The sequence below is a fragment of the Microtus oregoni genome, unplaced genomic scaffold, assembly GCF_018167655.1.
Source record: "Microtus oregoni isolate MIOR12 unplaced genomic scaffold, Mior012 000020F_ref0000438, whole genome shotgun sequence".
In the NCBI taxonomy this organism is placed as follows: Eukaryota; Metazoa; Chordata; class Mammalia; order Rodentia; family Cricetidae; genus Microtus; species Microtus oregoni.
Genome location: NW_024543079.1, coordinates 36,589,488 through 36,612,957, shown reverse-complemented (window position 1 = coordinate 36,612,957; position 23,470 = coordinate 36,589,488). Strand labels below are relative to the sequence as shown.

The following is a 23,470-nucleotide window of genomic DNA, read 5'->3' as shown; positions in this document are numbered from 1 at the left end:
CGAGAAGAGGCTAGATATAATGGGCCAAGCAGTGTTTAAATGAATACAGTTTGTGTGTTGTTATTTCGGGGCATAACTTAGCCAGACGGCCAGGGTGCTGGGGACGCAGCCCTGCAGCTCCCAATTACAACAGGAAACAAAACAAAACAAAGCACTATCAAGTCTAATTGCTATAGGAGAATGAAGGAGTGAGAAGCAACCACTTAGCACGGCCTGTTAGGAAATAATAACCCTGCACATACACGGTCAGTCGATTTTCAACAAAGACATTCAAAGGAGAAAGGAAGGTCTTTTCAACAAACGCTGCAGTAAAAACTGGATATTCATATGTAAAACAAACATTCACACAGACCCTTTATGCTGGAAATTCTATCCCATGCCACCAGCCACAGACGAAATTTCATTACTGTGGGGCCCAGAGCAGCCTGGCCACACATATGGGGCCCAGGTAGCACAGCTGCCATTGCAGGCTTGATCGAGACCAGCTGAAAAGTAGGCTTGGGTTTCTCGGGGTTACTGGCAGGCAATACCAGGTTCCAGGAAAAGCCCTAAGTTGACACCACCCAGGGAGGGCCAGCATCTAAAGGGCAGTATCTAACATTCCAACCATTAGATAAGATCACCACATGTCCCTGAGTCCAGGACTCACCTATTCTACTTTTGCCAAGATATCCCTAAACCATTATCAGTCAGGGTCCTGAACCCTGGAAACCCCCTCACCCCCAAACTACTATAATAAAAAACCCTACTCCAGCTGGGCTGGGCACTCTGTTCCCAACCGCTGTGTTGGACAGTTGGAGAGTCCGAGCTCGAGCTTGAATAAAGGCTCTTTGCTTTTACATATGACATTCGGTCTCCGTGGTGGTGATCTGGTGGTCCCCATGATCTGGGTATAACAATTACTTCACAGGAATATTGAGTACTAAGAAGGATTCCAACTCAGGTAAGAAAAAATTCCTGTCTAATGAATGAAGCTTAAAAGTAAGATTTAGACATCAGGTGTGGTGGTGCACACCTTCAATTCCAGCATTTAGGAAACAGAGGCAGGGAATCTCCTGTGAGTTCTAAGCCAGCCTGGTCTAGAGAAGTGAGTACTGAGTCAGCCAGGGCTATAAAGAGAATCCCTGTCTCAAAAAACAAAACAAAACAAAACAAAACCCATAAACCAAAGAATCAGATGAAAGGGTAAGGGAAAGAGACAACTGAATGGCAACTGAGCTGCAACAACAACCCCACAGAGGCAGGGCCTTTGGTGTTAAGGTAAAAATAAAACGGTGACGTTCCCTGAGGGTCCTGCAGGTCATGAGAGCAGTGAGTCCCAGGCAGGGAGCCAAGTGGTGGGGGAGAGACAGAGATGAATAGGCACATGCCATGCAGAGTGAGGATGGGTATTTATTTAGTAGGTTATAGAAGGGAAGGAAAGGGGAGAACAGAGAAGAAAAGAGAGAGAGGCAGAGAGAAAGAGAAACGGGGGCGGGGGGAGAAAGAATAGAGGCAGAAGCTGCTTCTTTGGAAGAGAGACAGAAAGGAATTCAAAGAGAAGGAAGATTTGCTTGCCTCAGCAGACTGGGGAGGGGAGTAGGCAGGGCTAGTCTCTTAACGGGACAGGACAACCCATTACATTTGGGCCTGCTCAAGTCAATGATTATAATCATATTCTCTATGTTCAGGAACTACATTTGCTTGGCATATGAAGGATAATTTAAAAAAGATTCAAAACAAACTTTTAGAAATGAAAAATACAGAAATACATACCAGATAAGATTAGTGGCATTATGTAAGGCATAAGAAAAAGATGTCAGAGGACACACCTCTGGGTTCCACAAACTAGTTCAGGTGAAGAATAGCTTTCAAAACAAAGGCTGGGCTACTGGGAAGGACAGACACTGAGTGGTTGCACCTTAGGGGTCACATCTGTTCTTAATACCCACAGACAACTTTTCTGGTCATTACTTTCTTTTTTTTTTTTTTTAAATATTTATTTATTTATTTATTTATTATGTATACAATATTCTGTCTGTATGCCTGAAGGCCAGAAGAGGGCGCCAGACCTCTTTACAGATGGTTGTGAGCCACCATGTGGTTGCTGGGAATTGAACTCAGGACCTTTGGAAGAGCAGGCAATGCTCTTAACCACTGAGCCATCTCTCCAGCCCCCTGGTCATTACTTTCTAATCAATACAGGCTAATGGTTATTTACATAACATTTACATGGCACTAAATAATCTAGAAATGATTTCAAGTACAGGACCTGATTGCAGTACAGGAGTTTTATACAAGAATGCTACCACTTCCACAGATTTTGATGATGACAGAGCAGAGAGAGTAGAGAGTTCTTTTTTTTTCCTTCAATTTCTAAGAGCAAACAGGCAGATGGGAAAGTTTCTATCCAGCCATACTAATCTCTGTCCCACCAGCATCTCACTTCTGTCTGCTTCTCCTTTTGCTGGGCAGGGCAGCCTCCCTACCCACAAGCCTGTAAATACTCCCTTGCTCGCTTCTGTCTCTGCCACTGCAGGAACTGACAAAGCTAGCTGGATCTGTGAGGCAACTGTTCCAGTCAGTCCCTGCCTGCGGCAGCTAGCACCACTAAGTAATTTTCCTGTCTACTTCATGTATGAAAGAACACATGAATGGTGTGAACATATGGATACAATTCTGTTTTAAATATATTTCTACATGTCCTCTACATCTCTCGTTATTTGTATCTGTTTAAAACGTAGCACTATATTCACCCCAAATAACAGAACACTGCACCCCACTCAGTGAAGCACGCCGTGGTACAGCCTCTAAGAACAGTTTAGCCTCTTGGATGAAGGCCATGTGGACAACCATCCTAGTCCCCACAACCTGCTGCTCTGGATCAAATTAGAGAAAAATGGGGATTTCTGTGACTAAAAAGAGGCATGTAAGAACTCTAACAACTGACCAGTCATGGTGGTTTATACCTTTAATCCCAGAATTTGGCGGAGGAGGGCATACTCTGTGACTTTAAGGCCACTCACCACCACCGCGCCTCACTCTGCCACAACCAGCTAATAACTGTACTGCTGCAATAGTAAAAATCAAAACAAACCTATAAACAAAACAAATGACCATCAAGAATAAAATGAGGCACTGGAAAGATGGCTCAGAGGTTAGGAACATTTTCAGAGGACTCGAGTTCAGCTCCTAGCACCCACATGATACCTTCTTCCAGCCTCCCATGGTACACAGACATACATGTAGGTAAGAAAAAACATCTATACACATAAAATAAAAATGATAAATGTCTTATTTTCATATGAAGGTGCTTTGGAGCTATGAAAATCAGTGAACTATATGAATACTTATAACTATGAACAGTGGAAATTTTGAGAATCTAAATTGAGTCACTATGTCAATCCTCCCAAAAGGTAAAAAATGTCAAATTAAGAAGGATGAACTTTTACACGTGATTGCTTGGTAGTGGCTATCACAGAAAAGTGCCAAGCCTGAACTGACTGCTGCAGATTCCACTGCGACTCTAAATAAAAAGTACTTCTACCAGGAATCTACCCAGCAACTGTCTGTTCATCCTGGAACTGACACCCAGTTTTGTCATTAATCATCAATGCCACATCTGGCTTCAAAATATCTGATGTAACCTTCCTCATTTTTGTCTTTAAAAACTTCCCGTCTCAGCCTCCTTGACCGCCTAGCAGTCTGCTGTGCAAGCACATCCTCACAGCAAGTTCTTCCATCCGCACTGCACTGCTGTGTGCTGCTCCCAAGCCAAACACAATCGGGATAAATTCTAGGAGCATAATACCGAACCCAAAAGCAAGCCCCAGGACAGCACACACAGTGTGATTTTATTTGGGGTAAGTTTAAAACAACATGTTTAAGGATATGGATCTGAGTCTAAACCAAGTTTTTAAGGATTAGGTACTGGGCAGCCTGCCTGGCCAAGGACAGCAGGACCAGAAGACAAGGGCACATGAAGGATACAAAGAAGGCAAAGCAGAATAGCAAGAAGTCTCATAATAGTAAAGTCCCTGGGCTGGGGAAGGGAAGAAGATGGGCAGCTCATGGAAAGAAGTGCCATTCTCAGTCCTGAGTACTTGGGAGGAAAGTCAGAAGGCTGAGCACTGTCTAGAGCTCTTTACAGATGCTGCTGCCAGCCGTACTACAACCACAGACAAGTGTTCACGACACAGAGCTCAGAATTCGACCAATCACGCTGAGGAGCTCAAGATAAATACTGTTAGGGATGGGAATATACCAATTTCACACTCATTATATTCCAATTAATTAGAGGCAGATTTTAAGACACTAACAACTCTTCACATCAGGGCCTTTCATCTTTGCAATCCCCCTCCAAGGCCTGAGAAAGCCCTCAGGCATTTTGCATCATCTCCCTTCAAGAGAGCTCTAGCAGGACAAAGAAGCACTTGCTTTTGATTTCCTGAGGTAGCAGTGTCTCAAGTTCAAGGCCCATCTGTTTAGAGTGTGTTCAAGGACAGTCTGGGAAACTAGGAGAGACCCTGCACCAAAGTAAAATTTAGAAGGCAGTGGTGGCACATGCCTTTAATCAAAGTACTTGGGAGGCAGAGGCAGGCAGATCTGTGTTAACTTGAGGCCAGTCTGGTCAAAAGTTAGTTCCAGGACAGGCTCCAAAGCTACAGTGAGAAACCCTGCCCCCCTTCAAAATAGCAGTAGTAACACGCAGGGCATATAGTCTAGTGAAGGAGTTTCCTGTCTAGGCTGTAGAAGGCTTGAAGGTCAACTTATAAGGGTGGGTGGTCTTAAATGACATAAATTTAAAGGTCAATTAATCCTTTGACTTTAAAGTGATAAAATATTTAATACACAGACTTGCTTGTTAAAATTTTCTGCTTCTATAGAATTGTTCTGTAGCATAAAGCTCTGTAAACTTAGATAAATGTGAAATTTAAGTTTTCTAGGGGGAAAGAAGGGTTGGAAGGGGGCTATGCTATCCAGACTTGCTTTGAATTTACTATGCAAATAGGCTGGCCTTGGATTGGTGATCCTCTGACCTCAATTTTCCAAGTGTCAGGGGCAGGAGTTAGTGCTGATTACAAACATGTGCCAGCATACTCAGTTTAGGTTTAAGATCTGAAAATGGCGTGACTGGGCTGGGGAGTGGCCCAGTGGTAGAGTGTTTGCCTAACATACAGAAGAACTGGAGTTGTGTAGAACATAAAACAGTGTGACTAATAAGGAGCCAGAAACCTCTAGTTGTGACCTTCATTCTTACACAGAGCTGGATACATTAAATCTTGTTGGATACCACAATACAAAATCAGTTTTCTAACAAGGTCCTTTGCTGAAAAGGAACTAATTTTGGCACATATTCCAGATGACTATTAAAAGTGGATAAAGGATGGCATCACACAACCACCTCTTTATTGTATCTACACCTTGCTTTTTTTTTTTCTAGCTTTTTGGTTCCTGTCCTGGAACTAGCTCTTCTACACCAGGCTGGCCTCAAACTCACAGAGATCCACCTGTCTCTGCTGGGATTAAAGGCGTGTGCCACTACCGCCCGGCTTACAGCTTGCTTTTAAAGCAGTATGCAGGGTCTGGTGATGTAGTTCCACTGGAAGACTAGTTGTCTAGTGTACATGAAGCCTTTGGTGCACAGCATGATGGCACATACATCTCAGTTCTTGGGAAATAAATGCAGGCAGCAGCAGTTATATCATTATGGGCTACATAGCAAGTATGAGGCTAGTCTGGGCTAACTAAGCCACTGTTTTAAAAAACCTGGTGGGACAGAGGGAGGTGGGTGTCTGTGAATTTGAAGCCAACATGGTCTACATAGTGACTTCCAGATGAGACAAGAATAAATACATGCTGAGTGAGTACCTGCCCCCTAAACAAAACAAAATGACCCAGGGCTTGGGAAGTAGCTGATACAAAGCTGGCCTAGCATTCATAGGGCCTTGGATTCAACCCCCACTACCCTCTAATTAAAACAAGCATACTATACAATGTGAGTGTAAGAGCACACACCTGTATTATCAACATTTGGGAGGAGGCAAAGGTAGGAAGACCTCTAGTTTGAGACCACCCTAGGAGACAGGAGACCCTCAAACCCAAAACTAACAGCTCAAAGGACAGAGCTGAAGGCCATGAGGAAGTTCTCAGGCCTTGATAATAATCAAAGAATCAAATTTTAACACCTGACTAAACACCCACACCCCAGTGTTGGATACTATACCAAGGCAACAAATTCAGAACATGCTGTATAAGCATTATGTCACTGAGCTATATCCAAAAATTATTTTTACTTTCTTTTTCTTATTTATTTATTTTTTATTTTTATGTATATGTATGTAAGTGTACCACATACATGCACTGAGTGTCACTGGAGGCCAAAAGAGGGCATGAGGTCCCTGGGAACTGAAATTACACATAGTTGAGAGCCACCACATGGGTGCTTTCCAAGTCCTCCGGAAGAGTGGCCAGTGCTCTTAGCCACTAAGCCATTTTTCTTCCCTTACTTTTATTTTGAGACAAGGTTTTACTAAGCTGTCCAGGGGCTGGTCTTGAACCCGAGATCTTGCCTCACTCTCCCATGGCTGATTAAAGAGATTAAAGGCCTGTACCCCCAGACTCAGCTTGCTGCCCTGCCAGATCTTTTTTTTTAAAAAAAGGTTTTATTTATGTATGTGTTTATTTATTATGTATACATTGTTCTGCCTGCATGTATGTATGTATTTATTTATTATGTATAGAACATTCCTTCCATGTGTGCTTGCATGTCAGAAGAGGGCACCAGACCCCATTACAGATGGCTGTGAGCCACCATGTGGTTACTGGGAATTGAACTCAGGACCTCTGGAAGCGCAGCCAGTGCTCTTAACCTCTGGGCCATCTCTCCAGCCTGCCGAGATTGATTTTAAAGTTGCTTTAAGTTGGTGACCTCATTTCCCTTATCAACTCTGCCCCTTTGAACCTGAAGTTGTAGGGTTATCCCATGCTAGTTCTGCCTTGTCTACTGGGAGAGTGAGGAACAAGTAGTTAGTTCTTCAGTTTCGTAAGTCCACAAAGAGAAAACTCCATTTCAGGCCTGTACTTGATTACTGTCTTGAGCCTTATCCATATAAGGTTCAGGTGTGCCCAGCCTTTTAACACTGCAACACAACTGCTGTCTACAAAAGTCATACTTGAGAACCACACAAGCAAGTCCCCTGAATCCCATAAAATTTGCAAAAAAGGAAGTCTCAATGTTTGCACTAACTTCATGATTCTGTGTTGGGCTATAATTCCCAGCTATCCTGTGTTACAGATGCCCCATAAACCATAGGCTGGACATGGCTAGAGACGTTCTGTTTTTAAAAAAACAAGATTTTTGGCCTGGCAGTGGTGGCACACACCTTTAATCCCAGCACTTAGGAGGAAGGGACAGGCAGATCTCTGTGAGTTCGAGACCAGCCTGGGCTAGAAAATATGTTCCAGGGGGCTGGAGAGATGGCTCAGAGGTTAAGAGCATTGCCTGCTCTTTCAAAGGTCCTGAGTTCAATTCCCAGCAACCACATGGTGGCTCACAACCATCTGTAATGGGGTCTGGTGCCCTCTTCTGTCCTGCAGGCATACACACAGACAGAATATTGTATACATAATACATAAATAACAAAAAAAAGGAAAAAAAAAGAAAATAATGTTCCAGGACAGCCAGGGCTGTTACACAGAGAAACCCTGTCGCAAAAAAAAAAAAAAAAAGAAAATCAAACAAAAAAATAATTAATAAGGAATACAATAAATTAAATAATAATGCTCTCTCTCTCTCTCTCTCTGTCTCTCTCTCTCTCTTTCAATATAGGGTTTCTCTGTGTAGTCCTGGCTATCCTGGAACTCCCTCAGTAGACCAGGATGGTTTCAAACTCAAGAGATCCACCAGCTTCTGCCTCCCGGAGATTAAAGGTATGTGCTGCCACCACCTGGCTAAGAATTCATTTCATTTTTAAAACAAGATTTATTTTTAATTATGTGTGTTTATCTCTATGTGTCAGTATGTGCACTTGAGCATAGGAGCCCTTGGAGGCCAAAGGTATTGGATTTTTCTGGAGTTACAAGGGGTTGTGAGTAGTCTGACTGGGAATTGAACTTGGGTCCTCTGTAAGAGCAGCAAAGCAGTCTCAACTACTAAGCCATCTTTCCAGTCCCTGGAGATAATCATGATGATGGGATTTGGAATATCTGAGCCCATGATATTTGAGATTTTAACAGCTGCCATAAAGGGATGCCATGCTTGCAAGGGCGTGACCATATCGTGTATGAGGAAATGGTGTGCGTCACAGATGCCAGGGGCAGACTGATGTGAGAGCCGACACAGAGGCGATGGCCTCACTTGTTGCTGGGGCTAAGGGAGGTCTGAGACCAGTCTCTATCTAGCAGGAGGCATAAAATGGGCTTCAGTCCTGTAAACAAAGGGAAGTGGTGGATCAACAACTTAGACTCTCCCTCTACAGTGAAGAGTCAGGTTTGGCTGATCTTTGATTGCGGCCTCATTAGACCTTTATCTACACGTGCCTGCCTGTTCTCGTCAAGACTATCTGATTAACAGACCTGTATGGCATCAAACTCCTTGTGTTGTACAAGGCCGCCTTTAGCACACACGCAGAACTTCGGCCTCTTCCCCCACTCCCAATACTGGGGTTACTCATGTGCCACCAGGCCCTGTTCACCTAGGGTTTTGACTTGCAAAACTTGGAGTTAATAATGAGGTATTTTGTTTTTTTGAGACAGGGTTTCCCTGTGTACCCTTGGCTGTCCTGGAACTCACTCTGTAGACCAGGATGGCCTCAATCTCACAAGAGAGTCGCCTGCCTTAGCTTGCCGAGTGCTGGGATTAAAGGCATTAAAGGCATGCACCACCACTGCCCATCAAGGTGTTGTTTTAAAACATGAAACCGGTAAGTTTGTTACACAGGAGAAAACTGTGTAGATCTATGGCTTCCTGCTGGAAGTGCTGCCACTTTGGCCTATCCTGAGGACAAAGCAATGAAGAAGAAGGGAGACCACATGCAGTTCTGGGACAGACCCATGCTCGCGAAGCCAGCACCAGTTTCCTCAAGTAGCTGAGCCAAAGGAAAACAGCTCAGGAGAACCCTTCTCTGCCAGCATGCCTTTTCAGAGAGCAGGTGTATTATTAGCTACAACACTGTGCTAACACTTGCAAACAAGGGACCCAGATACAGCCAAGAACACAATCACAGCTGCTTACCTTCCTCAGGCCCGGACTGCGGACTGCTGGAATAAAGATATGCTCCTTTTCCTCCTGTTAGCAATGTGCCCAAGAAACACTCGTCCCCCTTTAAAAACAATAGCAACAAAAAGCTGGTGATTTACAGCATAAAAACTTACAGAATCAAAAACTTATTCATTTTGTCAGTATAAAAAGGTGAGTCTGATTTGACTGTAACAAAGAGATACCATGTGCTTTGACATAATCTGGTTCGTTTGGTGAATTACCAACAGTGTGAGCTTTGGTTTTTGTGACAAAGTCTCACTGTAGCCAGAATGGCTTGGAACTTGCAGTGATCCTCCTGCCTGAGCTTACTGACTGCGGGGACTATAGGTGTGGACGGCCTATCATACCTGGCTTTGTACTCTCCTTAGGGTGGTCTTTTTCCAGGGAACCGATGTCTGTGAAAAAAAAGTCACCTCTTTTGCCATCTCAGCTTCTGGGTAGGTCAATTTGGAACCTCCTTTTTTTTTTTTTTTTTGAGGGAGGGGTTTTGCTGTGTTACATTACTAGCTGTCCTAGAACTAGCTCTTGTAGACCAGGTTGACCTCGAACTAAGAGATCCGCCTACCTCTGCCTCCCAAGTCCTGGGATTAAAGGCGTGCGCCACCACCACCCAGCCCATGGAAACTGCTTTTAATAGTGCTTAAGACAGGATGGGGAGATAGACAGATCCATGGTAGAGAGTTCTTGTCTAGAATGCTCAAGGCTTTGGATTTGGTCCCTAGTGGTGACTTAAAAATTGTACAGCGAGGGCTGGAGAGATGGCTCAGAGGTTAAGAGCATTGCCTGCTCTCCCAAAGGTCCTGAGTTCAATTCCCAGCAACCACATGGTGGCTCACAACCATCTGTAATGGGGTCTGGTGCCCTCTTCTGTCCTGCAGGCATACACAAAGACAGAATATTGTATACATAATAAATAAATATTAAAAAAAATTGTACAGGGAGATTTTTTAAAATATTAAAAATTCTAGGTGGAATCTCTTTCACTTTGTTCCCCGTCAGCATTTTCTTCCATCAGAGGCCTAACAGGAAGCGGGAAATGCTAACAGGTATCGAAGACAAACTTTTTTTTCTAAGAGTTAAGGTATTTTTTAAAAAAAATTATTTATGTATTTTATGGGCATGGGTGTTTTGTCTACCATGTACATTTATGTACTATAAGTGTGCCTGGTGTCCTTGGAGGCCATAGGATCCCCTGTGAGTAGAGATACAATGTTTGTGAGCCACCATGTTGGTGCGAGGAATAGACCTCGTGTCTTCTGAAGAGCTGCCAGTGCCCTTAACTGCTGAGCCATCACTCCAGTCCCAAGGTTAAATGTTTTATCATTACAACCTGCTTATATTTGGACCATAATACAAAAATATTTATTTTATGTGCATGTATGTATGTGTACCACATGTGTATGTGGTACCCAGGGAGGCCAAAAGAGGGCACAGAATCCCATGCAACTAGAGCAATGAACAGTTATGAGCCACCATGTGGGTGCTGGGAACCTAACCCAGGTTCCCTACAGGAGCAGCAAGAGATCTTAACTGCTGAGTCGTCTCTCCAGGCCCCATCTCATGTTAATGATGTTATCACTGGGAACAAAAATGCTGCTTACCCGTGTTGCTTGCAGGGTTTTCTCAGACAATTTTATTTCATTATCTTCTACCTGTAACCAATGGAAATGAAGAATTTTCAATTTAGTGCTTCAAGGATAGAATCCTGCTGTTTCTCCCTAGGTAGTTCCTCTGTGACATCGAATCCTCTCAGGCCCTGACATACTGGCAAAGACACTGCTGGCCATCAGAACTCAAGTGCTAGGCTGAAATGGGTTTTCTGGCTAGGATCTTAGGCACAGCTAATGAGCTCAGAATGCATAATCTCCACTTACATTTCACAGTAGGGGGAAACCCACTTTGCAATGAATGGGAACACACTGAAGTATTTCCAGAGTATACTAAAAGGCAGGATCTCTCGAAGTAGCCCCGGCTGGCCTGCAACTGCTATGTAGATCAGGTTAGCCTCAAATTTACAGAGATCCGCCTGCCTCTGCCTACTAAGTGCTAGGATTTTCGTATGTTGAACCATCCCTGCATCTGTGGGATGAAGCCGACTTGATCATGGTGGATGATAGTTCTGAATGCGTTCTTGGATTCGATTTGCCAGTATTTTTTTTTTTTTTTTGGTTTTTCGAGACAGGGTTTCTCTGTGGTTTTTTGGAGCCTATCCTGGAACTAGCTCTTGTAGACCAGGCTGGTCTCGAACTCACAGAGATCCGCCTGCCTCTGCCTCCCAAGTGCTGGGATTAAAGGCGTGCGCCACCACCGCCCGGCTCGATTTGCCAGTATTTTATTTAGTATTTTTGCATCAAAGTTCATGAGTGAGATTGGTCTGTAATTTTCTTTCTTATTAATGTCCTTCTGTGGTTTGGGTATCAGGATAATTGTAGCCTCATAAAAAGTTTGGCAATGTTCCTTCTGTTTCTATTGTATGGAATAATTTGAGGAGTATTGGTATTAGTTCTCCTTTGAAAGTCTTGTAGAATTCTGAGCTGAAACCATCTGGTCCTGGGCTTTTTTTGGTTGGGCGACTTTTGATGACTGTTTCTACTTCAGCAGTTATAGGTCTGTTTAATTTGCTTATCTGGTCTTGATTCAATTTTGGTAAGTGATATTTATCCAGAAAGTTGTCCATTTCCTTTAAGTTTTCCAATTTTGTGGAGTATAGGTTTTCAAAATGATCTGATGTTTCTCTGTATTTCCTCCATGTCTGTTGTTATGTCCCCCTTTTCATTTTTGATTTTGTTAATTTGGATATTCTCTATCTTTTGGTTAGTTTGGATAAAGGTTTGTCTATTTTGTTGATTTTCTCAAAGAACCAACTCTTTGTCTCATTGATTCTTTGTATTGTTTTCTTTGTTTCTATTTTGTTGATTTCAGTTCTCAATTTGATTATCTCCTGCCGTCTACTTCTCTTAGGTGAGTTTGCTTCTTTTTGTTCTAAAGTTTTCAAATATTCTGTTAATTCACTAGTGTGAGATTTTTCCAGCTTCTTTAGGTAGGTGTTTAGTGCTTTGAACATTTTCTTAACACTGCTTTCATTGTGTCCCATAAATCTGGGTAAGTTGTGTGGTCATTTTCATTGAATTCAGGAAGTCTTTAATTTCCCCCTTTACTTCTTCCTTGACCCATTGATGATTCAGGTGAGCATTGTTTAATTTCCATGTGTTTGTGGGTTTTCTGGAATTAGTACTGCAGTTGATTTCAAGTTTTAAACCATGGTAATCTGATAAGGTACATTAGATTATTGCATTTTTTTTTGTATTTGTTGAGGTTTGTTTTGTTACCAAGTATGTAGTCAATTTTTGAGAAGGTTCTATGAGGTGCTGAGAAGAACGTATATTCTGTTTGGATGGAATATTCTATAGATGTCTGTTAAGTCCATTTGAGACATAACATTTATTATTTCTCTTATTTCTGTTCATTTTTTTTTGTCTGATTGACTTGTCCAGTGGTAAGAGGAGAGTGTTGATGTCTCCCACTATTAGTGTGTGGAGTTTAATGCATGATTTAAGCTTTAGAAGTGTTTCTTTGACATATGAGGGTGCCCTAGTATTTGGGGCATAGATGTTCAGTACTGAAATTTCCTCTTGATGGATTTTTCCTGTGATTAATATGAAATGACCTTCTTTGTCTCTTTTGACTGATTTTAGCTTGAAGTCTACTTTGTTAGATATCAGGATAGCTACACCCGCTTGTTTCTTAGGTCCATTTGATTGGTATATTTTTTCCCAATCCTTTACTCTGAGATGATGTCTGTCTTTGAGGTTGAGATGTGATTCTTGTATGCAGAAGGATGGATTCTGTTTTCGTATCCAATCTGTTAGCCTGTGCCTTTTTATAGGTGAGTTGAGTCCATTTACATGAAATAACAACCAGTAATTGCTATCTCCTGTTAACTTAGTTTTCATTGTTGGTGATGTTAATGTGTGCATTTTTTCTTCTTTGGGATTTGCTGTTATGAGATCATCAATTGTCTATGTTTTAATTGGTATAGCCATCTTCCTTGGGTTAGAGTTTTCCTTCTAATATTTTGTGTAGGGCTGGGTTTGTGGCTAGGTATTGATGAAATCTAGATTTGGCATGGAATATCCTGTTTTGTGCTTCTATGGTGATCGATAGTTTTGCTGGGTATAGTAGTCTGGGCTGGCATCTGTGGTCTCTTAATGTCTGCATAATGCTTGACCATGACCTTTTGGCTTTCATTGTCTCCAATGAGAAGTCAGGTGTAATTCTGATAGGTCTACCTTTATATGTTGGCCTTTTTCCTTTGCACTTTGCATTTTTTCTTTCTTTAAGATTTATTTATTTATGCCGGACGGTGGTGGCGCACGCCTTTAATCCCAGCACTCGGGAGGCAGAGGTAGGCGGATCTCTGTGAGTTCGAGACCAGCCTGGTCTACAGAGCTAGTTCCAGGAGAGGCTCCAAAGCCACAGAGAAACCCTGTCTCGAAAAAAAAAAAAAGATTTATTTATTTATTATGTATGCAGTATTCTCAGTGCTCTCCCTGCAGGCCAGAAGAGGGCACCAGATCTCAATACAGATGGTTGTTGAGCCACCATGTGGTTGCTGGGAATTGAACTCGGGACCTTTAGAAGAGGAGGTGGTGCTTTTAACCACTTAGCCATCTCGCCAGCCCCTTAATATTCTTTCTTTACTCTGTATGTTTAGTGTTTTAATTATTATGTGGCAAGAGGATTTTTTTTTTGGATCCAGTCTATTTGGTGTTCTGCAAGCTTCTTGTATCTTCATAGGCATATCTTTCTTTAGGTAGGTAAAGTTTTCTTCTATGATTTTGTTAAATAAATTTTCTGTGCCTTTGAGTTGAACTTCTTCTTTTATACCTATTATTCTAAAATTTCGCCTTTTTATGGTGTCCCCTATTTTCTGGATATTTTGGGTTAAGCTTTTGTTAGATTTAATGTTTTCTTTAGCTGATGAATCAATTTCCTCTATTGTATCTTCAGCACTTGAGGTTCTCTCTTTCATCTCTTGTATTTTGCTGTTCATTCTTGCATTTGTGTTTCTATAATTCCTTCGACTTGTGTTTTCTTTATTGTTTCTATTTCAGTTTTCAAGTCCTGAATAGTTTCTTTTATATGTTTGATTTCTTTTTCTTGGTTTTCTTTAAGTTATTTGCTTATATCTTCCAATTTTTTGTTTGTCTTTTCCTCAATTTCTTTAAGGGAATTTCTCATTTTATCTTTAAGAATTTCAAACATTCTCTCGAAGTTATTTTTTAGGTCATTTTCTTCTGGTTCATCCATATTTGGTTGCTCAGGTCTTGCAGTTGTGGGATCTTTAGGTTTTACTGGTCTTGTGTCATTCTTTGTGGTGTAGTGTGTGATCTTACCTTTTCTACTCATCTTTTCCTCTAATAGGTGTGGTTGGGGCTGGCTAAGATTCTGCTGAATAATCTTCTAGGTACCAGCAAATCCAAATTTCAGATGGTTGTTCCTCGTGGTACAGTCAGTGTCACAGTTCTAGTTACCCTGTTGGTTATTTGGTGTTCCTGAAGATAGCTCAGTGCTCCTGTGCTTTGCTCTGCTCCCTTGGAGTTTGCTGTCTCAGGCCTACTTTGGCCTAGGTTGCCAGCTTTGCCCTGTTTCTGTAAATACTGGTCTGGATCTCCTCCTGCAAAAGTCCCTGGCTTGGAGTTTGACCTGTTCTGGTGGAGATTGCTGACTCTGTATCTGGTCACTCTCTCAATCCTGATCTGCCAGTGTCCTGGGACTGGGTTGGCTCCTGGCTTCTGCTCCTGGTGGAGCTTGTTCGCTCTCTGTCCTAGAAGCTGGTTCTAGTGGAAATCACTGGCTGTGAGTCAGATCACTGGCTCAATCTGGGACTGGATTTGCTCCTGGCTTCGACTGTAGGTTCTTGTGTTGAAGTCACCTAACCTACCACTCACTCTAGGCCAACATTCAAAGCACTGCTTTACCAGCTAGTCTCTGGTTATCACCCTTCTTTTTGTGGTCTGAGATGCTATCATCAAGAAATTCATGTATCCCTGAAGTACTTAAACTGTTAAATACCAGATTCCTTGCTAACATATTCTCTATGTCTCAAAAAACTAATGTGGGAATGGTAGTGACTGTAGCCCTCACAACTGCCTAGCATTTGAAAGCTGGAGGCCGGAGGAGCAAACATCCCTGGCCAGAGTGAGAGATGAATAAAGTATTAGAACTAGTCCCTGGCTATCAGCCTAAACTCTAGTTATGTAGTTATGTTTGTATTCTCTCTCTCTTCCTCCTTCCCTCTCTCCCTCCCTTCCTCCTTTCTTTTTGAGATAGAGTTTCTCTGTATAGCTTTGGAACCTGCCCTGGAACTAGCTCTTGTAGACCAGGCTGGCCTCAAACTCACAAAGATCCACCTGTCTCTGCCTCCCAAGTGCTGGGATTAAAGGCATGTGCCACCACCGCCAGACACTCTAGTGTACTTATCTACAACCTGAGGGTGTTAATGTCTTCCTTCAGTGACTGCACAAATCACTTTGTTCCCTTTTTGAAGGTTTCTACAATTATGAGTAGGTTCTATTCCTAAATAAAAGCTAGATCTCAATCTGACAGCCCTCCAGGGACTCCTCAAAGAGGTTCCTCCTTAAGTCTCTGCCCCAGGGTTTTCTGGGTTTAGGTTCTCTGTGACCAGGGCCTGATACTAACCATCCAGGAAGAGAATCTGGGGATGGCAGCTGTCAGGATGATGTAACTGGTTTCTGGTGTAATAGTGCCACCTGTAGGAAGACCAAAGACACGCCAGTTATGCCTAGACATCTTAGCACATCTTGCAGGCCTACTCTGATAGAAAGTTCCCCTTCACTTCTCTGAAGCAAGGGCTTCTTTTAGCAGAGTCTGGTGCCCCCACCAACACAAAGGGAGCATCTTCACCTAGCTACAGGGAGTCTGATAAGCTGATGATGAAAGGTGGCCTAGTAGTCTTCAGAATGTAATGGGTGTAAATGAGTAACCATGGATGAGTCCATTTACTTTTCATTTTTTATCAAGATGTCCAAGTATTAGGTATGGCCATTAAAGCCACATCTACCACTATCCGGTGTTAACGAAGCTGGAACGCAAGAGTCCTTTGATATGATATGGAGCTATGGGATTTGGAGTTTGTCCTGCTGAGTTTTCATCTTGCTCTGGTCCAGTACTTACTCACTATGACCTGATTTTTCCTTTTTGTAATTTTTCCTTTTTAATGTATATTCTGTGCTACTGTATGTTAGAAGCATGTAATTTGTCTTTTGATTTTACAGAAGCTTATAATTAAAGAGAATGCCTTGAGTCTCAGAAGAGACTTTTGAAATTGGACTTTTTTTTTTTCTTCAAGACAGGGTTTCTCTGTAGCTTTGGAGCCTGTTCTGGAACTAGCTCTTGTAGACCAGGCTGGCCTTGAACGCACAGAGATTCACCTGCCTCTGCCTCCCAAGTGCTGGGATTAAAGGTGTGCACCACCACCGCCTGGCTTGAAATTGGACTTTTAAGCAGTGTTGAAACTGAAAGACTATGGGGACTTTTGGAGTTAAACTGAATGCATTTTGATATGGCTAAAAGTCTATGAAGGCCAGGGAGAGTGGCCCCCGTAGGCTCATATTTGAATACTTGGTCCCTCATTGTTGGAACTGTTTGGGAAGGTTTAGAAGGTGTGACCTTGTTGGAAGGGATGTGTCACAAGGGAGGGATTTGAGGCTTCAAAACTCTCCCACCATTCCTAGAATGCTCTCTGTCTTCTGCTTTCAGCACTCAGATGTTCTTGCTGCCATGCCTTTGCTTTGGACTCTAACCCTCTGAAACCAGAAGCCCAATTAAACCTTCCTTTCTAAACTGCCTTGGTCATGGTGTTTTTTCAAAGCAACAGAACAGTAACTAAGACAGCAGGATAATTTTACTGAGAAGGATGAAGAGGACTGGCCTCTCACTGGATGATTGAGCAGGAGTTAAACTCTAAAAAACTCTACTCAAATCCTGTTTCATGGTAATGACGTTTGTGTGTGTGTGTTTTTTTTTGTTTTGTTTTTTGTGGGTTTTTTGGCTTTTCAGAGAGGTTTCCCTGTAGCTATAGAGCCCATCCTGGAACTTGCTATGTAGACCAAGCTGGCTTTGAGCTTGTGGTAGTGATCCTCCAGCCTTTGCCCCCAACTCCTGGGATTACAGACATGCCCTGTATTCACCATCACAAATAAGTTAAGTTCCTACTGCAAGCATTTCTTATGTGCTGTGGGAGAATGCTTTTGTACACTGTCACTCATATTGGTTTAATAAAATGCTGATTGGCCAGTAACAGGCAGAAAGTATTGGTAGGGTAACCAGATGAGGTGAATTTTGGAAACCTAGCTTGAAAAACAAACAAACAAAATACAAAACAAGCAAGCAAAGAGTGACAATGGCAGCAGAGGTAGCAAAGGAGCAGCTATACAGAACAGTTCACAGGCCAAGCCACAGCAGCAATGCAGCTACTGCTTTACAATGACAAGAGGCAGAGGGACAGTCTGACAGTAACTGAGGTGAGAACAAGAGAGATGGCAGAATTAGGGAGAGGCTGGATAGCTGGTGCTAAAGGATAAAAAAGCATAAAGATTAGTTAAGAGAAACTGCAGGTCCTGATATTTGGAAAAGTTTCAGAGTGCTAGTAAGCTTTTAAGGCTAAAAGTCTCAGACACTCTAGGCCTGGGAGCTATGACAATGGCAAATGTCAACAACAGAGAAATTCTGACACCTTGGTCCATCAGGTGCTATACCAGCTGCTGCTAGGGACTACGAAATCCCAAGTTTCTAAGTCTATAAAGGAGTTGACACTTGTACAGTTCAGGGTCCTAGCTTCCTAGGCTTATAAGAGAGCTGCTCACACTTGGAAAACTGGGAGTTCTGCTACCCTAGGCCAGTAATGGGGGTTCTAACACTAGAGAGGCCCTTGCTGCTGCTGCCAAACACTGAGATTTACAAAAGGTGCCAAAGCACTCGATGGACTTCTTACGCTGATTTCTGTCAAGGCAGAAATAGCTGGTTAACTGGTGACAGTACCAGTACCACACATTATCATCTTTTGCAGATTTTGCTTTTGGCCAATATAAGGAATAATAAGTCGTATCTAACTTATATTTTATAAACTGTTTCCTTTTGACCATTATAGAGGCTACATACCTTCATAAACATAAATCCATCAGCCTTATTTTTTGTTTTCTACTGTTGTGAACAGCCTGCTTGTATTTTTTGCTCATGTAACTATTGAATAGTATATTTTTTCTTATTAATTTATAAGTACTATTCACTAGTTAGAATATATACCATTTGCTTATTATAAGTAGTTTAACATATTAATCAGTTTATGTCATCTTTGGCTTAATTTATGATTTTATAAATTTTTCAACGCTTGCCTTCTAGACATCACACACACTTACCCTTTTCTTTAACTAGGATCCGAGAAGTCAAAAATGACTCTGAGAAGACCACAGATCCTAAGCATCCTCCTCCTCCTCCCAGCAAGTCAGGAATGTCATAGACGGTCATACAAGCCTGTGTGAGTGAGAAGCAGGTACAGAACCATTATCAGCCTAGCACTTCAGGAGGAGATCCAGAGGAAACAGGATCGCTCTAAACCACATGGCAAAGGAATACTGGCAAATCTATAAGGATCTATGCTGAAATCTATGCTTAGATCTCTAAGGATCCATACACTTTGACCGGAGAAATGCCTTCAGGCTTTCCAGCAGGGGACCCTCGACTTGAGACAAGCATAGGCTGGAATGACTGTATGTTTATGTTCTTACAAATTCCCTCAGATTGTCATCCTCGGAAGAAATAACACAATCTTTCTTCTTTCCCTTTTCTTTTTTAAACTTAAAACTGTTTTTTTTTTAATGTGTATGTTGTGTGTGTGCAGGTACTTATAGAAGCCAGAAAAGGGTGCTGGATCCCCTGGAGCAGGAGTTACAGGTAGCTGTGAGCCTCCCCACATGAGGGTCGTGAACTGAGTCTGGGTCCTCTGGAAGAGCAGTTTGTACTCTTAACTGCTGAGCCCCTCTCTAGGTCCACAGTCTGCATTCTTTTTTTTTTAATTTATCTTTTTAAAAATTTGTTTATATGTATGAGTGCTCTATTTGCAAGAATGCCTGCATGACAAGAGGGCATCATATCCATTTTAGATGGTGTGAGCTACCATGTGGTGGCTGGGAATTTAATTCAGGTCCTCTGGAAGAGCAGACAGTACTCTAGACCACTGAGTTAACTCTTCATTCCTATTCATGATTGGCTACAGCCTACAGAGTCAGAGGTGTTTCTTCCAGGCTTTTGGATGCCCATCCACTTCATACTCTCACAGTACCACACGTCCAACAATCCTTTGGTTTAGGCTGCAGTTCTCTCGGTGAGCCAGGAAAGGTATTCATTAAGTTGGTATACACATCTGTCTCCATGGGTATTTATGAGTGCACAGCAGCACACAGCTGCAAATGATCATTCCAGCACAGTAGAGCCTTCTTCCCTCTTAGCCATGACTATGCTCACTGAGATTTCAGTTACTCAGGGCCAGTGGTAGCACAAAAGTATTAAACGGTCAACTCCAGAATAAGAAATGCATGGATTTTAAACAGTATTCCATTCAAGAAAGAATGACTACATTTTATGCTGCCTCACTCCATCTTGCTTAGGATATGAATTATCCCTTTGTCCACAGCACTCTAGTTCATATACTTCTTATCTATTGCTTATAGTTGTCTGAGTTATCAGACTGACTTGTCATAGTATTATAATGCTCATAGTCAAGTAGGGATTTTTTGTTTTGTTTTGGCAGAGCTAAGAAATATCTTAACACAGATTCAAGCATTAAAGAGAAAGAGAGGCACTCAGAAAGAAAGTCTGATACATAGACAGATCTGGAAGTTCAAGGCCAGCCTGGTCTACTTAGTATGTATTCTAGGCCAGCCAGTAGTAGATATGGATGTAGTAATGAGTGGCGGGCTGCGTCCCGCCATCCGGCTAGCTTTACACCCGAAATAATTACACGGAAACTGTATTCTTTTAAACATTTCTTGGCCCATTAGTTTTAGCCTCTTACTGGCTAACTCTCACATCTTGCTTTAACCCATTTCTAACAATGTGTGTAGCACCACGAGATAGCTTACCAGAGAAGATCTTTTTTTTAAATTTATTTATTAATTAAAGATTTCTGCCTCCTTCCTGCCACCACCTCCCATTTCCCTCCCCCTCCCCTGATTAAGTCCCCCTCCCTCATCAGCTCAATCAGGGTTCCCTGACCTGTGGGAAGTCCAAGGACCACCCACCTCCATCCAGGTTGAGTAAGGTGAGCATCCAAACTGCCTAGGCTCACCAGGGAAGATCTTAATCTGCATCTGTGTCTGGTGGGAGAATCATGGTGACTGCCTGACTCGGCTTCTTTCTCCCAGCATTCTGTCTGTCTACTCCGCCTACCTAATTTTCTGTCCTATTAAAGGGCCAAGGCAGTTTCTTTATTAACCAATGAAATCACAAAACAGAAGACTCTCCCACATCATATGGACTTCTCTAGAGTTGCCAATTCTAATTTACTTAAAAATTGACCCTGAGCTAGTTGTGATGGTACATGACTTTAATCCCAGCACAGGGGAGTCAAAGACGTGAGGATCTTCAAGGCCAGCCTGGTCTATAAAGTTAGTTCCTCATAAGTCCTGATTCCTCCCTTTGAGTAATAATTAATAATTATATTCAGAGTCATTGTAAGTTAGAAGTATGTGTGGTGGTTTGAAAGAAAATGGCCCCCAAAGGGAGTGGCACTATTGAGAGGTGTGGCTTTGTTGGAGGAAGTGTGTCACTGTGCAGGTGTGCTTTGAGGTCTCATATATGCTCAAGATATGGTCCGGTGTCTCAGACCACTTCCTATTGCCTGCAAACCAAGATGTAAGACACTGCACTACTTTTCTAACACCACGTCTGCCTGCTCACTGCCATGCCCCACCATGATAGCGGACTAAATCTTCTCTGAAAAGTAAGCCACCCCAATTAAATGTTTTTCCTTTATAAGAGCTTCCATGGCCATGGTGTCTCTTCACAGCAATATAAACCCTACTCAGACAGCATTTAATATTTTATTTTACAGGAGGTCCAATTAAGAGACTGCCTTGAGTCTGAGAAGAGATTTTAGACTTCTGAATAGTCTTGAGACTAAAAGGTTATGGGGATTTTTGAAGCTGATTAAGAAATAGAATAAAGGGAGTGGTGACCTCAGGGCAAGCTCCCACCCAGCTAAGTTTCTAACTTGTGGAAAGGAATTAAAGAAAAGCTTAGAGCAGGGTGTCGTGGTACACGCCTTTAATCCTAGCATGCCTTAAAAATAAAATTTCTGAAGAAACTAGGAATAAACAGCCTCTGACTCCCATATGGCAGGATTAAATTTACAGGATACATAATCCATGTGTGTCTCTCTATGTGAAATGAACCTGCTGGGAAGGAAATTAGGAAAAGTATCTCATTCATAATTTAAAAAAAGAAATCATCTAACCAAGGAAGTGAACCCAAAGAAAAACATATAGCCATCCTCCTGGATATTAACCTTCATCAGGCGATGAAAGGAGACAGAGACAGAGTTCCACATTGCAGCACCGGACTGAAACCCCAAGGTCCAAATCAGGAGCAGAAGGAGAGAGAGCACGAGCAAGGAACTCAGGACCGCGAGGGGTGCACCCACACACTGAGACAATGGGGATGTTCTATCGGGAACTCACCAAGGCCAGCTGGACTGGGTCTGAAAAAGCATGGTATAAAATTGGACTCGCTGAACATAGTGGACAATGAGGACTGCTGAGAAGTCAAGAACAATGGCACTGGGTTTTGATCCTACTGCATGTACTGGCTTTGTGGGAGCCTAGGCTGTTTGGATGTTCACCTTACTAGACCTGGAAGGAGGTGGGTCGTCCTTGGACTTCCCATAGGGCAGGGAACCCTGACTGCTCTTCGGGGTGATGAGAGAGGGGAAGTTGATTGAGGGAGGAGGAGGGAAATGGGAGGCGGTGGCAGGGAGGAGACAGAAATCTTTAATAAATAAATAAATTAACTAATTAATAAAAGAAAAGAAATACAGCAAGACACTGAAAAAACAAATTGCATAGACACTAGCTGACTAGATGATGGGAAGGCCTGTGCAAACACTACTAAAAATAACCACAGATTCAATGAACTTACCATTAAAACCCCAATGACAAAAGGCCTTTGAATTTAGCTCAGTGGTAAAATGCTTGCTTAGCAAGAATAAGACCTTTGGGTCAGTTTCTGGTGTCAGGAAGAAAAATTAGAATGGCATTCTTTTTTATTTTTTTTGTTTTTTTCGAGACAGGGTTTCTCTGTATAGCTCAGGCTGTCCTGGAACTCATGGAGATCTGACTGCCTCTGCCTCCTAAATGCTGGGATTAAAGGTGTGCGCCACCATTGCTCGGCAACAATAACATTCTTCACAAAACCAGAAAAAACATAGGACAGAGCAATGGGCGGGTGTTTCAGTTTGGTTTCTGTTGTTATGAAAACACCACAACGAAAGTAATTGAGGGAGGAAAGGGTTTATTGGGCTTACAGGTCAGTCCACCATCAAGAAAAGCCGATGCAGGAACTGAAGTAGGGAGCATGAAAAAACGCTGCTTACTGGCTTACCTTCCCTGACCTGATAAGCTACCTTTCTTCTACAATTTAGGACCACCTGCCTAGGGCTGGTACCACCCATAGAGCGGCTAGGTCTCACCTCCATCAACTATCAGGGTCCCACAGACATGTCTACAAGTCAATCCGATGGAGGCAATTCCTCAGTTCCAAGTCCCTCTCCCAGGGATCTCTAGTTTGTGTCAAGCTGACAAAACTAACCAACACACTGCAAGCATGAGGATCTGTGTTCAAAGCCCCAGCACCCACATAAACACCAAGTGCTGGGGGCAGGCAGAGAGAGGAGGAAAACTGGGCCTGCTGACCCAGCCTATATCCTGGTTTCTGAGAGTCTGTCTCAAAAGAATGGTGTAAAGAGCTGTGGAACAGGACATGCAATGTCTTCCTCCGGCCTCTCCACAAACCCTCTTAAACGGAACTGCTCAATTCTTAATCTTCTTTCTCATTCCATCTGATAAATGCTGGATTACAGGCTTGAGCCTATGTGCCCAGTTCAGGTGGTGCTAGGTCTCAAACTCAGGCCTGGGTACAGCAAGGAAATAAAGT

At 42.5% G+C, this 23,470-nt stretch overlaps 1 protein-coding gene across 5 annotated transcripts in view; it reads right to left on the bottom strand.

Moving 5' to 3' along the window:
• The window catches only part of Dnaaf9 (dynein axonemal assembly factor 9), a 135,781-nt gene that overhangs the window by 57,270 nt on the left and 55,041 nt on the right, over window positions 1-23,470 (bottom strand). For all 5 annotated transcript variants that reach the window (XM_041670189.1, XM_041670192.1, XM_041670190.1 and 2 more), the window contains 4 exons: window positions 18,682-18,796; window positions 15,944-16,014; window positions 10,843-10,893; window positions 9,215-9,302 (listed from right to left, as the gene is read on the bottom strand). In XM_041670189.1, the coding sequence (XP_041526123.1) occupies window positions 9,215-9,302; window positions 10,843-10,893; window positions 15,944-16,014; window positions 18,682-18,796 (325 nt within the window). The remainder of the gene's footprint in view (window positions 1-9,214; window positions 9,303-10,842; window positions 10,894-15,943; window positions 16,015-18,681; window positions 18,797-23,470) is intronic.